This window comes from Gavialis gangeticus, unplaced genomic scaffold (assembly GCF_001723915.1).
Source record: "Gavialis gangeticus isolate Ggan-Ray unplaced genomic scaffold, GavGan_comp1, whole genome shotgun sequence".
NCBI lineage: Eukaryota > Metazoa > Chordata > Crocodylia > Gavialidae > Gavialis > Gavialis gangeticus.
In genome coordinates this window covers 140,637,074-140,652,485 of record NW_017729032.1, presented here as the reverse complement: position 1 = coordinate 140,652,485, position 15,412 = coordinate 140,637,074, and the positions used below count along the sequence as shown (strand labels likewise).

The following is a 15,412-nucleotide window of genomic DNA, read 5'->3' as shown; positions in this document are numbered from 1 at the left end:
TCCTGGCTATGTTTATTTTGTAGTCAGTGTTTTCAGATTTGCCTCTCACTTCCATGTGCTCAGACAGAGCAGGGTCTGACAAGGAGGGAAGGGCAAGGGGTACAGGGGGAAGTAGTGGTGGAAGCAAGGGGACTACCTGGCTTTTCTTCCTTGCCCGCTTCCCCAATTTATTCTTCTGTGCTGGAGCAGTGGGAAGGGGACAAATTCAAGGCAAGCCTCCAATAATTAGATTAAATGCCTGGAAAAGTAGAACAAATTTATACATTTTCCATATATAGAATTGTTATTGGGTGTTGTCTTATATTTGTGTAAATATGGTAACTAAGCAGTTCCTCTGTTGCAAAGAACTCTGACCACAGCAGGTTTTAACACTATGGATTTCTGTTTGAAATCTCTTGGTTTTATCATGTTTCCATACCTAACAGTGGCACCCCACAACATCCTTGAAATGTCTCAAAGCACCTTGCTTGAGAATTATTGTTTTAAAGCTTTGCCTTCTCTATATTTAAGATGGAGAGAGGTTGTTAGCTGTGTTCTTCTGAAGTCTGGTAGAAGGCATGGCAGGGTGTAATTGCAATTTCCCCTTTTCTGTGGGGGAAAAGGCAGGGCAGGGTGGCACTTTTTAGAGACTAAACTTGTTCAGAAAGGATTAAGCTATCACAGTTGACAGACTGTAGCATCTGCTGAAGTAGGCTATTGCCTAAGAAAACTTATCCCTTTTTGAATGAGTTAGTTAGCAGGGTGGCACCCTGCCCTGCCTTTTACCTGTAGCTAAGGTGCATTTGCAATTACAATAAGAAGCTGACTTTTTTTTTTGTGTCTCTTTTTTAACTTCCTCACTCAGACAATTTTTGGTTTAAATCTCTGATTGTCTGGGAATCTGTTTGGAAATTTTTTGGATAAATTGAATGCTTTTAAGGTGAAAGATTTAAAATAACTGAGAATTCTTGCTACTGTCTGCTCCACTGTCTATCAATCTGCTCAACCAGATCATGTTTCATCACAGAACTAGAAAAGTAGGTAGGCTCTTTGATTCATGCAGGAGTCAGTTTTCAAGTATACAGAGAGCAAAACACTTCTGGAATTGCCATTTCAGAACTGTTTACATTTGCTCACTGGCATTTATTCAGATGACTTTAATATGAAGAAAGGAGGTTTGCAGGAAATGTTGGCTGAACTCTTCCTTTTTTATTTTGAGGAAAGTACCTGAGGAACAGTTTGTCATGTTCAACATACTTTTGTATGTAACTTTTTCCCCCAGGGTTTGTAACAAATAGGAGATGGTCTTATCTGCTTGACCCAAATACTTCTCATTTGAATGAATTGCAGTCAGAGCAATTTAAGCTACATTTCAAGTACCTAAACAAACAAACAAACAAAAAGAAAAATGCAGCACTCTCCTAACTCTTCTTGAAACTTGCATTTTGCCTTAAAGCAAGAAATTGACTAGATATAGAACATAAGACTTACTCATAAAATAACAATCTTTATATTGAATAAGTAGCATGTTGTATTATACCTTTTTAAATGTGACACAAGTATTCCACTTGTTAATAAACTCAAAATATTTGGAAGAATCTGAGTCAATAGTCACATTAGTCCATGCAAGGGCAGCTAGTTTGAGTGTGACTTTAATTTTAAAAATGGGCTGTCAGGAGGATATTCCTTATAATGTAGTTCATTAACTGGATTTCTGTGGCCTTGTAATGACTGCCTCTATGTTGGAACGCACCTCTTGCAGAAAATACATGCGCATTAGTTTTATCTTTAAACTAGCTTTTAATCATTTAGCAGCTGTTTTCTATTTTTAAAAGCTGACTTAAAATAGCTAATGTTGTTTCTCCTCTTTCAGCTGATGCAGCCCAGCAATTTCAGTATGCAGTGAGAGTCATTGGAAGCAACTTTGCTCCTACTGTTGAAAGAGATGAATTCCTCGTGGCAGAGAAAATCAAGAAAGAACGTACGTCTATCTGTCTTTTTTTCATCTGTTAAGTTACTCGGATTCAAACTCTTAGTAACCAGCATGTGTGTTTATTGCACTGTTTCTAAAATATAAAAAATTATACTTTTTTTTGAGGTGGGGGTGCCAAACCCTTTGGCTTCTAGCCACTGTTTCCTTTCTTTAAAAAAAAAAAAAAGGGGTACACTCCCTGCCTAGCCACTCTGTCATAGAATCACAGACAATTAGGGTTGGAAGGGACCTCAGGAGGTCATCTAGTCCAACCCCTTGCTCAAAGCAGGGCTGTCCCCATCTAGATCGTTTCAGCTAGGGCTTTGTCAAGCTGGGCCTTAAACTGCCAAGGATAGCGATTTCGCCACCTCTCTAGGTAACCTGTTCCAGTGCTTCTTACCACCCTCGATGTGATGGGGGGGGGGGGGGGTTTTTTGTTTGGTTCCCCCCCCCCAATATCCAACCTAAATCTCCCTTGGCTGCAACTTGAGACCATTGCTCCTTGTTCTGTTTGTCACCACTGAGAGCAGTCTAGCTCCATCCTCTTTGGAACCACCCTTCACCTGGTTGAAGGCTGTTCTCACGCCTCCCCCCACCCCCGGCTGCCTCAGTCTCCTCTCCTGCAGACTAAACCCAGTTCCCTCATCTTCTCCTTGGAAGTCATGTCTCCCAGCCCCCGAACCACTTTTACTGGTCTCTCTCCACTTTATCCACACCCTTTCTATAGTCAGGGAGCCCAGAACTACACAGTACTCCAGATGTGGCCTCACCAGTGCAGAATAGAGAGGAATAATTACTTTCCTCAATCTACTGGCAACACTTTGACTAGCAGCATACTGGGCTGCATTAGTTTTGGCAACCAGGGCGCACACTGACTCATATCTATTTTATTTTCTACTGTAACCCCCAGGTCCTTTTTCTGCACAGTTGCTTCTTAGCTGGTCAGTCCCCTGGCAGTAGCAGTGCATGGGATTCTTCTGTCCCAAGTCCAGGGCTTGTACTTGCTGAACCTTGTGAGATTCCTTTTGGCCCAATCCTCCAATTTGTCTAGGTCACTTTTAATCCTAACCCACTCCTCCTCCAGTGTATCTACTGCACCCCCTAGCTTGGTGTCATCCACAAACTTGCTGATATGTACCAAACATGGAAATATCTGTGTTATGCCTGAGTGGCACTGGGGCATTGCCCTAGAGCAGCTCCACTCCTTGCTTTTGGCATTGGCTAATATTTTGTGGATTGGGAACTAATAGGTGAGATGTAGTGGAGAACTGTGCCCTATGGAAGTGGTTTTCAAAATTCCTAAAGTCATGCAACCCTTTCCATGTAATTTCTGTTACTTTTTCAGAAGACTAACACAGAACCAGGCGACCCAGTCTGGCAATAGTGACTCATTGTCTCCTGGCCCACTCTACCAATACTCCTATTCTCTTTGCTGAATCCCTGATGACCTACAACAGAATCTCTGGGTTCCATGGAACGCAGTTTGACAACCTGCCATATGGAGCACTGGGAAGCAGTGCAGACATCCTGGGAAGTAGGACTACAGTATGGATGCAGCATATTTTCCTTGCAGAGCAAAATACTGTTGTGAAGATTCTTAATTTTATGGGAAAATGTGCAAGCAAATCTTGTAAGGGAATATTCAGATAAATTAGAAACTCCTGCTTATGCTCAATACCTCTGAGGACCTCAGCATTTCTGTTAAAATAGAGTCAGATTGACATGCATCATAAGATGTGACTTTTCTTGACTATCTAGATTAGAATTCTTGTTGCCTTCTTCAGAGGACTTGTAGAATTCTTTAGTCAAGTTTCAAGGCTGTTTTTCAGTAGGGCCTCTCTTACATTTAAGGGTTTCTGTATATTTTGGTCAGTATTGAATAATGTAGCTTATGCACATACTTGATTGTGTCTGTTTTGATACCACCATGGATTCTCTCCACGTTTTTTTCCCCCCCCCCCCCCTTTTTTGGGGGTGGGTTTTTTTTTTTTTTGACCCCCCCTGGGTTTCTCCCCCTTTTTTTCCCCCCCCCCCCTCATTGTTGTGGGTTGGTTTTTTTTTTTTTTTACCCCCCTGGGTTTTCCCCCCGTTTTTTTTCCCCCCCCCCCCCTCATTGTTGTGGGTTGGTTTTTTTTTGTTGTTGTGCTCGTGAAAATAAATAGCTGGGTAATCATTGCTACTTTGATTTATTTTATTTCAGAGTTGTAGTGCAGGAAATAACTTTGGGCAAAAAAATCTTAGCAACAGCTTTTAATTCTGGCATAGAACATTTAACAAGGATTGCTTTATTATTTAGGTGGCTGTGGCATTTTATATAGCTTTTTTTAAATGTAGTCTGGTCTTTTTGAAGATCTATGACAGCCTGAATAAATTTGTCTCCGAAGAAAGAATGTTATTGAATAATGTACAGGATTGAGACCTGAGGTGGTTGTCTTTTGGTACATTGAGATTCTAAACAAAACAATGTCCTTGAGTGGCTGTGTGAGGCTGAGCAAGCTGCTTTGCTTCCCTGTGCCTCACTCTTCCCACATGTACAATGGGAACAATGATATTTTAATTTTGTAAAGTAGTTTATATCTTGAGAGAGAACACACTTTGAAAACATGGGTGTCAAACGCATGGTCTGTTGACTTGTCCAGACTGTGGAGCCATGTCTTCTGGCTTGTGGGGCTTCTAGAGGGGCTGGGAATTTTGGAGGTAGGGCGAATGCATATAGAGCCTGACACAGAATTTCAGGGTACAGCGCTTCATTGGGAAGGAGTTTCTGTAGTAGTTGGGTAAGGGCTGGCTCCATTAACTCCTCACAGGTCCCTGATACCCTTAACCCTTGGTCTGGATCTGGCCCAGAAAGGCCCCCATAATCCCATTCAATCTGAGGGGTCCTGTTTTAAGTGGGGAAAAAAAGAATTCATAAAAGGGTTTGCCTTCCTTAAACCTACCCAAATGATAAATGTGTGTCAAACTCTTCATTGTTGGGTGGAAGGAATAGTTCTATTATGCTTAACAGCAAATGAATACATTTGTCAGTTTTTGTTTTGTTTTGTGTTTTTTTTATTTTTGGACAAAACCAGTTTTAAAAACAAAACCAGCCTGTAAGCAGAGCTATGGAGAATATAAAAATGTCAGTGGATACTTAAGACTGGGTCCATGTAGGTCATGAATGCTAGAATAACTTTTATTGAGCTTCAGTACCTTGGGATCATAATAGGATTTAGTTGAATTTAATAGGATTTATGTCATTGGTTCTAACTGGTACTGACCAGAAATTGTTATTCTCTAGTAACTGCAATGGCTTATATGAAATTCCTCTCTTTGCTCAGATACCAGCACATTTAACATCCAGGTTACTCTTAGCAAAAGCCATTTTTAGTAGCCAAGGAATGTGTTGATCTGTAGTGAAATGCCTCATTGTGCTTTCATGTGATGTCTCAGGATGAGTGCTGGAATTTTATTTTCAACTTGGCAAACTTTCTTTTTACAGTTGTCAGACAAAGAAGGGAAGCAGATGCTGCTTTGTTTTCGGAGCTCTACAGAAAACTCAGTTCACAGGTACAGTAATAGTGTTTTACAGTTATTTTGCTGTGCAGAGGGAAACTGAAAGCACAGGTACATTATCCTTGTACATAACTTGACATTGCACTGGGTAGCAAACAGTTGGAGTGTGGTTTCATATAAATGAATTATTATTACTAATATGTTGCTTTTGGGCTTGGTGCTAAATCACTAATGCAAAAGCAAGAAATTAGCTCAGTTGAAAATTAAAATTGGAAAAAAATCAACAGTATTATTTTAGTTCAAGTAAAACTGCCTGAAGGACACTTTATGGGAAGGAAGTAGCTTCGTAAAAATAGAAATGTTTATTTTGATATGTAAAATTGAAGGATTATCTCACTGCCACTTATTTTAGGTTAATGTGTCCTGCAGTGTATTGATTCACTTTTGTTTGGTTGGGTTTTTTTCTTTAAACAGCCCTCTTGAATTTAAGTAATCTGAGGTTTTCATGCTGAAGGTTGAGGTTTCTTCTGTTTGTTCTACCCACACACTCATGGGTGCACATGCTGAAGGGTTCCAGCCACAGAAGAGTCCCCTGCCAAATATGCTTCTCCAGTTCAACCTGGAGGAGTGCATTGAGGCAGGTGCAGGGTTGGAGGCCTCCCAGAGTCCCAAGAGGATCCAGCCCTGGAAGAATTTTAGCTAATTGACAGGACAGGTTCGGGGACTGTTGTCTAGTGAGAACCCTTTGGGAGCCCTGGGAAAGTTCATGCTGAGGGAGAAGAGCTCTTGTTCTGTGCATGCCTCCATGTCCCCTGGGAGGCATATGTGGGGAGGGGCAGGGGATGATTCTCTCATGGCTGCAAGGCTGTCTGCACTTGCCCAGCTTTGCAGCCACAGGAAAACTGTTTCCCACTACTCCTTTTCCCCTCCTGTGCCTCTTGGTGGAATTAGAGTGGGGGTGGGAGATGCTGTCACAGCTGGAAGGCTGCTGAGGTTTGGGTAGCTTGATAGCTGTGCCATGGCTGCAAGGCTGTCCCAGCCTCGGGGAGGTTGTTGAGCTGAGTTCCTGCTGTGGCAAGGACAGGGGTTTTAAAGCCTTGGGGAACAGGAGCCAGGAGAGCTGTTCCCTCCCAGTTCACGGTGCCACAGACTTTAAATACTGTATGTGGTGCTAGGTGGTGCACAGCAATTAAAGCCAGGGAGCCAGGACAAAGGATCAGAGCAGTTGTCCTCAGCCCTGGTTCCCTGTACCTCCAACTTTGAGTCCCCTTATGTGCAGCCCATCTGGGCTTCACACAAGTTGCTTTTAAAATCTGCAGGCTGCCTTTTGACATTCTGCCCTCTTGGCAGGCACAGGTGAGAACTAGTTTTCAAGTAATGGGTTCACCTGAGGGTGGTGGCCCAGAGAAGCCTCATAGTGCCCCCTGGATGGAGAGCTTGCCTGTGTAGCTTTTTAGCCAGGGAGCTGAAACACATGTATGCTCCAGGTCCCAGGCTACTTTTGTACCAGTAAGAAATTCTTACCTTTTAGACAGGTGTATGTACCTGACTCTGGATTAGTTTTCAACTAATCCTGCTGTGTATTTTTATGTCTTTCAATGTGTAAAATGGCTTGTTTATCCCTGTTGACCTCTTCAACACGCCTTTAGTTTCTCTCCAGTGCCCTTTTCCCTGTCTCTTACTTCTTATATTTAGATTCTTATTCCAATTTAAATTCCTTTGTTTTATACCATTTCTGTCTGTAAGTCTATTTATAAGATTTGATGAAGTAGGCTGTTTTCTACAAAAGCTTGTACCTGTCTGAATGACTGACTTTCTAAGATACTGGTTCTCAACCTTTTTTATATGCAAAATTATCCTTCTGAAAATGTCAACTCTTAATTTTCACTCCATTTTTTTACTACAGAAACATAATAGAGCAGTTCTTCTCTTGCAAAGAACTCCAGAATGGCCACAACCAGTCAAAATGTTTTTTAACACTTTGGATTCCTTTTTGAAATCTCCAAATTCTGTCCTTGGCATCAGCCTACGAGGTGCCTTGAGATCCTTTTAAAGGTGCCAAGGGGTGCCACGCAACGTTAGCACTGTTAAGTATGCAAACAAGATTCATAAGATATCTTCCCTTTGCAACACTATACTTGTGAATCTTGTTTGCATACTTAACAGTGCTAATGTTGTGTGGCACCCCTTGGCACCTTTAAATGGATCTCAAGGCACCTTGCAGGCTGGTGCCAAGAACTGAATTTAGCTTGGGGACCTGGAGGTTGAGCACTCCTTATTTTCCATCTGTCAAAGATGGATATGGAAAAATGAAAACGATATTCAGTATTTTCATTATTGTTACCTTTTGGTTTTAGTCACGTTGTGAAAACCCTAAGAAATCAGGACTTCTTGCATACAGTTGAATTTCTTGTCTTGAGAAGGTTGCATTGGCATTGTGCTTTTGCAGAGGCTAATGCAGAGTTATAAAATCCTGGGTCTGTCCCAAGCTATCTTTAAAGCATTAAGGAAATTAATGGTCCAAGTGTCAGGAGCTTAGTAGAGTCCGTCTTGTCACTTAGGACTGCATATTAAAAAAGAACCTGAAGGTAATGGTGTGGGCTAGATGTTATTGAGTGAAGTGACCTAGAAGGCATTACTTTTGTATTAAGCTGGCAAAGGTACAACTAAAGAAGGTGTTTGCTTTTTAGTGTTGTGGAGGGAAGTATATGGTAAGTCTCTTACTCCAGTGTTTAAGGAACAGGTAGAGAAAATAATTCAAATGGAAAAACAACTTCTTTCCACAAACTGAAATAACATATAGGAAGGCAAAATATTTCTGTAACTTCTATTGTCGTTGTATTTTGTAAAAAAAAAAAAAAAAAAAAAAAAAAAAAAAAAAACTTTTTGAGCAGAAACCATTGAACCTTTCAGTCTTACAAATTGAGCTTGCTAGTGCAGTTACCAAGTGCTGAAGATATTACTTCAAACTGTTCTATAAATAGGATTGACTTTGAGTAGCTGGGATTATTTGTTTATTTTGGATTACCCAAAACTTTATGAAAAATTAGCACTATTTCATTTTGCTAGCTTACAGACCTGTTTGGTTTGGTTGTGTTTTTTAAATTAAGAGAAATTGGCTTTTGAACACTTGTTCAGAAAGACTCAACTCTGTAACTAAATCTCTGTATGAAATGATAGATCAGTAAATTTCGAAGCTTTTTAGCTGCCAGTTCCTTTGTGTTTGCCATAAATAAATCTGTGTCTAACTATGTTAATGTGCAGTCAAATGAAAATGAATTTGTATGTTTGTCTTTTTTTTTTTTTTTCTTTCTTTCTTAAACTGGTGGTTAAGTTGTGACTCCCAGGGCTTCTGCCCAGCCACTGCTTCTGCCATTGCAACAGCAGTCAGTCTGTGGGCTCCCTTTCCCTCTTTCATCTTCTGTTTTTCTTAACCTTTTCCTGGGGGTGGTGTAGAATGTGGCATGGTGCAGGGAGCTGAGGGTAAGGCTATGGGTGCACAGTGCTAGGGGGAGTCAGGGAGGAGTTCCTGCATGAGCATGTGGTACAGGGGGTGTGTGCAGGCTCCTGTGCATTGCAGCTGGTGTAGGGGTGGATCTGTGTGGTGGGCAGACCAGAGGCCTGTGGCTTGCCCTGGTACAGCCTTCAGGACAGGAAGCCCCCAGCTGTTTAGAAGTTGAACAGCCCTCCCTTAAAGGATGGCTTGGAATTTTCTTTAGAGCACATTACCTCCTGAGATCTAAAAGGCTTCTGATATGCCTCAGTATAGCATCCTGCGTCTCCACTTGTTTTTCCTGTTGGATTTTGTTCCATTTGATACATTAGCTGTTGTATGTAGCCAAAGGTGAGATATTAGCTATGTTTTGGTAGCTATTACACTGTAAACGGTGGGTCCCTTTCTTTGTGTGTTTTGTTTAAAGTAATACCAAATTAGAGCTTTTTAACTTTGAGGCCTCCCTAAAAGGTGATCAGCAGAGAAAGGGAGTGGTATGTTGAATTTCACAAGGATCCTGCCCTTTTGTCTTGGAAAGCAAGGACTAGTCCAAGATGTCTTGGATCAGAGACTGAGTTGCCTGCATGCTAGGTAGAAAGGGTTAGAGTAAAATGGAATGAAATCTAGAGACAGTTGTGAAACAGTCTTTATTGTTATCTAATGTATTCTTATCTTTCCGAGTAGGGCGTTTTGAAAAATAAATGGTCAATACTCTACCTCCTGCTCAGCCTTAGTGAAGATCCACGTAAACAGTCCAACAAGGTAGGTGATGTGTTCTTTTAATATTTGACAATTGTCTTGGTTTGAATAGCAATTTTAAGAGGAGTTGCTATCCAGAGCATCACCTTTAAATCGCCTATACAAGTGCTCCCATACTAGAAAAGTTTGCATTGTTTTAGTGTAGATTTGAATTTAATTTGCAGTTAGAAGTAGAGAACATGAAGTATTAATATAATTTGATGAAAGAACTTGTAAGTATATTTCTTGTCTCTTTGTCCTTAGGTATCAAGTTATGCTGCACTGTTTGCTCAAGCATTGCCACGGGATGCACACTCAACCCCATACTACTATGCCAGGCCTCAGACCCTTCCACTGAATTACCAGGACCGCAGCACTCAGTCTGCCCAGAGCTCTGGAAGCATGGGGAGCAGTGGGATCAGCAGCATAAGCATGTATGCTCTGAATGGGCCAACGCCAACTCCACAATCCCTCCTTCCGGGGTAAATTGAAATCATCATTGCAAACAGGTCTTGGTGATCAGTAAATACTTGGAGGCCTTAATCTAAAGATTTTTAATCTGGAACAATATGCCCAGTGCCGTTATCTATGCACAATTTCAAAATGCTTTACATGATGGCAAGTGCTAGGACACTTCTTTGGTGGGTAACTACTCACTTGACTCAGAACCCTGTACTGGTTAAGCCCATGTCATCTAGTGTATCATTGAATTGGCAGCACCAGGCGTGCTCAACTAAGTCTAGTCCCTGGAGCCAAGTCTGACAGCTTGTGGGGCTTATCATGGATCCTGTGGGGAGCACTGCGGGCCATGAGCGTAGGTGCTAGATGAAGCATGCAGGAGTGACATGAGGCCTGGGCAGAAGCTTCCAGTCTCCAGAAGCTACTGGGGGTGGTGCAGGACCCAAGTGGTCAGATTGGGGTTGGGTTGGTCATGCAACAACCACACCTGAGCTGCCTGTTGCAGCCGGCACCTCCTGGAGCTGGCAGCTCCTACCACTTGCTCCTTGTCTGTCTTCAGAAAGGCGGGTAATTGTCTAAATCCAGGGTTTTCAACCTCTTTTAGTCTAGGTACCCCCAGTGGCCGGATGCCAAGGGGTGGGGTGGGGGGGTCTGCAGGGTAGCGAGCAGCCGGACATGGAGCAGGGATGAAGCGCCACCACTGCCTCCCAGGGCCAGGGCAGGGTGAAGAAGCTCGCTAGGCTGGGGTGAGGCCAGTGGCACCCCTCTGCAAGGTAGGGAAGCTCATGGGCTGGTGTGTGGCTGCAGTGGCCGCCACGTGTGAGCTTCACTACTCCACAGAGGGGTGTCCTTGTCCTGGCCCTGCCCTGCTTCTGGGAGGAGAGAGCACTGTCCCTCCCTGGCTGCATACTCCCTAGGACCAGTCCAGGTACCTCCAGGGGTATGCATACGCCTGGTTGACAACCCCTGGCTTAAACTTTAGAGGAGCCCTGTGGGCTGGATAGAATGGCCTGGTGAGCTATATGTGGCCCACAGGCTGCGTATTTTGCCTGCCCTTGGGCTAGAGCGTAATTCAGAAATGTGACCAGTAGGATAATAACAGTCTTCTTTAACTTCTGAATAAGACTTTGGCGGCATGCTGGCTGAATTAGGACCAGTCTTACTTCTCGTACAGCTTCCTCCTTGCCTGGATGCACTGTAAGAACAAGGGTTGGATACTACATGCAGACCTTTGTGTTATTTTTGATGGCTTGGATGCTAGCTATCTGAGCATCTCTTACAGGATCTGCTCCTGGCATATGCAGCAGATCTTGAAACCAGAACAGGAAAACTTCTACTGGAAAGGATCTGTTAATTGGGTTCATGTTACTATGTACACCGGGAAGTAGGGAGACTTCTGTTTTGCTGGATGGAGACTTAAGTCCTGAAATATTTAAAATTTTCTTTTGCTTTTAAAACCATCTGACTTGGCTCCTTCAAGGTGCAAAGGGCAGTGTTAGCACCCTATTGTGCCCCAGTCCAATCCATGTTTTCTTTTCTTGCACTTCATGGTGGCAAGAATCATCGGAGGTCTCCTCCTGGGTTTCTACCACATGGATACCCAGGTTCCATCTGGGACTGTAATGTGCTGGTCTTGTGCTCTGTCAGAAAGTTCCTTTATACCACCTTACTATGAGGACAGTACTCCTAGTTGCCATCACATTAGTAAAAAGAGTTAATGAAAGATAAGACCTCATGAATTCACCCCTGTTTGTCTTCTGCAGAGACTTACTGGTGGAGAAGCTACATCCCTTGTTCCTCCTCAGAGTGGTATTAGAACTGCATCTGAGACGGCCAATCACTTCAACAATCCTGTTTCCAAAACGTCATGTCCCATGAATTAATAGGGAGGGGAAGTGAGCCTTCTTTGGGAGATTTATGCTGTTACTAGACAAGGTTCAGCTCTTCAAGTTCTTTGTGGCATCTGTTAATCTGCTGGTGATCCTCTCAGCATCAAAGCATGCTTGTCTAGAATGCAGATGTTCTCATAGGCTTTCTTCTGTAGTAAAGCAACTTTTGAAACTTTTTTAATGTGGCTTATGGAGCTTTCCATTGATAGCTGTTGCATTTTTGACAGCCAAATGCTAAATTTGAAAGAACCATACTAGTGTTCAGCAATTGGCTATGACTTTCCAGTCACTGTCCATGGAAAGTGTTGTTTGCCAGTCCACCTGATACTTTTTTTCAAAAAAAGAAGGGTTACTTAGGACTGCTTTTTTTGGATGCTGCATTTCGTTTGTATGCTATAATCCAATTAGATGTTTAACCCTGCTTCAGGAGTCCTCATTATTAAAAACTTTCACTTTCATGGGAACTGAGGGAAGGTCATGTCAGCTCTGCCCTTTTGTTTTTGTAGAGGGGCAGGAGGAGGTACAATGTTCATCAATTAAATCGCCCTCTTCCCAGATTATAGCTATATCTATATATAGATAGATCTCTCTCTCGATCTGTCTCTGGGAGAAGGGTGATTTTATATTTATAGAATATGGGAGAAGAGTGATTATGTATCTGGGTTTTTGTGTATAAAGCACTGCGGGGGCTATGGTTGGACTATGGCAAATTCTGAGGTGGCCACAGCCCACCCTTGCCCTGTGCACAGATCCAGGGGGCACACACCTCCCTATAGCTCCTCCAGGGGTGGGATCTGCCCCCCCATGTTTCCCAGATGAGCCTCATGGTTCTGTCCCGCACCCCACCCCACCCTTGCTGTACAGTGCCTGCCTCTGCCCCATCCCCACTACCTCCCTCACCATGGGGGCTTTGATCTACCTCCCCGCCATGCTCACTTCCCCACAAGAGACTCGCCAGCTGGATGCTGCTCCCCAAGCAGCAGGGCTGCATATCAGCAGTTGGATTGGTATTTGCTGGTATGGCCCATTTAATAATTGGCCATCACTATTGGTCCCAAAAAATCTTTATCAGTGCACCCCTATTTAAAACCTTAGGTTCTCTGTCTGCAGAGCTGTTAGGGTAGAGGCAACAGTTGTGCAGACTCTTTTTTTCATGGTTTTGTCAATGTTAACAAATGGGTACATTTTTCCTACATGTACTACTTCTGTAGGTTTTTGTTGTTGCTGTTTATTCAGTTACTGGTGTCTAATGTGAAATTTGCCAACAATTTTTAGTTGAGGATAGTTTACAAAGGCTTCTACAGTCACCCATCCAGATTATGCTGAATGAGATCAGTCTATGAAAACTAACAGCTTTATCTTGATGCAGGTCATAGTGTGTTTTGGCTCCTAGTATATTTCCAGTTCCCTGTTTTAAGGTTGCAGCTCTATAAATTGGAAGGGGAGGAGTTCTTAAATTGGTTGACATTGATGACATTTGACATTGTAAGTAGCATTAATGAAATTTGCTTGGAGGCACTACCAGTGCAGTTGAGGAGTTAGGATAATGAGCAAAAAGACCTGGGTGACTCTGGAATAAGAGAAACAGGATGACCGTCAATAGGACAAAGGGCAGGGTGATGCCTGTGGTGGGTAATGAGAATTTTTTCAAGTAAACTAGAATCTGGAACTCAGATTGTAGAATGCAGGAACTGAGATGTTTTCAGTGGAGGCAGGGAAGTATTAATACCATTGTATGAGTGACTGCCATAACCATTTTTTGGAATATGTTGTACAATTCTAGTCACTTGTGTTCAAGAAAAATAAGCTGCAGGTAGAACGGGTTTAGAGAAAGGGGTACTAGGGTGACTGAATGGGTGAATAGAGATGTTTTAGGAAATAAAGTGGCTGGAAGCTTGGATTATTTAAAGTTAGCAGAATTGAAGGATGAGACATGACTGTCACCTGAAAATATATGGGGGGAGGCAAGCATAACAGAGAAAAGAGCTATTTAAGCTAAAGAAAACTTGCATGAGAACCAAAAGGATTCAGATGGGCAGTGGATAAATTTAGGATAGAAGTCTAGTATGGAAGGCAGAAGGTGTCTAGAAAGACAGTCTTCCAGTAGCAGGGGCTACAAATTTAAGTAGGTTTAAGGGAGAATTTTTTAAAAGGTGTACTTGATGGTAAAAGAATACACTTGATTACACAGGAGCTTTCTTCAGCAAGGCTGAAAAAAGAAATGCAGAAATGAGCTATATTTCCCTCAGTTATGTCCTGTAGAATTTTTTTTGTTGTTGGCTGTGACATACCCAATATGTGACTGTTAAGAGTGAGTGTGAATTATTGTACATATTAGTTTTCCTTGTCCTGTAAAGGGTAGAGCAAGCACTCTTCTCCAACTCTCCTTCTTCTTCCCTACTCTCTCCATTCTTTCCCAAAATAGTCTTAAATATTCCTGGAACAGACATGGGTCTGCATCCATCACCTCAGCTATACACGTGCAACTCAAAAGACAATTAGCTGAGAAGCATATTTGTAAGTTAAAGTTTTTGTATTCAGTTGAATCCTGATTTCCTAGTAGGAGAGCACCCATCAACCAGAAGACTTACAGAATAACACCTTTTAAATTAATGAAAACAAATAACCAGTAAGGTGCTTTTTCTAAACATAAATTATATTTCCAGTGTGTAGTTCTGTGACTCATTAGCTTAGTCTTATAATCACTTCTGTGGCTGAAAATTGACAAATCTGGGGAGAAGAGAAAATTTGTTGAGGAACTGAAGGTTTAATTGGGAAGTGAGAGGGATGGTAAATTCTGCACAGTGTGCAACATAAAGATGGTAGTGTCTTAAACTTCAGTAGGAGAAGAGTTTTTATTTTTGCAATCTGCATCTTGAGTTTTTCATGTGTTTTAGATGTGCAACTACAGAGGAAGATAAAAATATCTCCATACACCAGAAAATAAACTGTGGATATGTTGGGTCACATATCCTAACAAGTGGCCTGAAACTAGTTTCAACTTTTTAAATTTTTTTGCTTTTTCTTACCCTTTTAGACAATCCTATCAAGCTCCAGGAGTTGGAGATTGCCTTCGTCAACAGTTAGGGTCACGTCTTGCATGGACTCTAACTGCAAGCCAGCCTTCTTTACAAAACTCTACCTCAAAAGGCCTTCCAAATACTGTTTCTCGCAATGTACCACGGTCAAGGAGAGAAGGGGACACAAGTGGTGAGAGATGTATTTGCCTAAAGATTTATTTTGTAGAACTAAAGCTTATTTTCTCTTTATTCTTGGAATAACTTTGTTCCATTGCAGGTATGAATAAGCTTCCCAAAATAAGTTGAAAGTAGGAGAACAGCAGATATCCAAGAGAAGATTTTTATTTGGCTATAGATTTTTTTTTTT

General features: G+C 42.1%; 1 protein-coding gene across 2 annotated transcripts in view; it reads left to right on the top strand.

Annotated features, from left to right (window-relative positions):
• TUBGCP3 (tubulin gamma complex associated protein 3) overlaps positions 1–15,412 on the top strand; it is a 116,640-nt gene that overhangs the window by 26,482 nt on the left and 74,746 nt on the right. For both annotated transcript variants that reach the window (XM_019524888.1, XM_019524887.1), the window contains exons 2-6: positions 1,853–1,960; positions 5,433–5,500; positions 9,624–9,701; positions 9,942–10,159; positions 15,063–15,235. In XM_019524888.1, the coding sequence (XP_019380433.1) occupies positions 1,853–1,960; positions 5,433–5,500; positions 9,624–9,701; positions 9,942–10,159; positions 15,063–15,235 (645 nt within the window). The remainder of the gene's footprint in view (positions 1–1,852; positions 1,961–5,432; positions 5,501–9,623; positions 9,702–9,941; positions 10,160–15,062; positions 15,236–15,412) is intronic.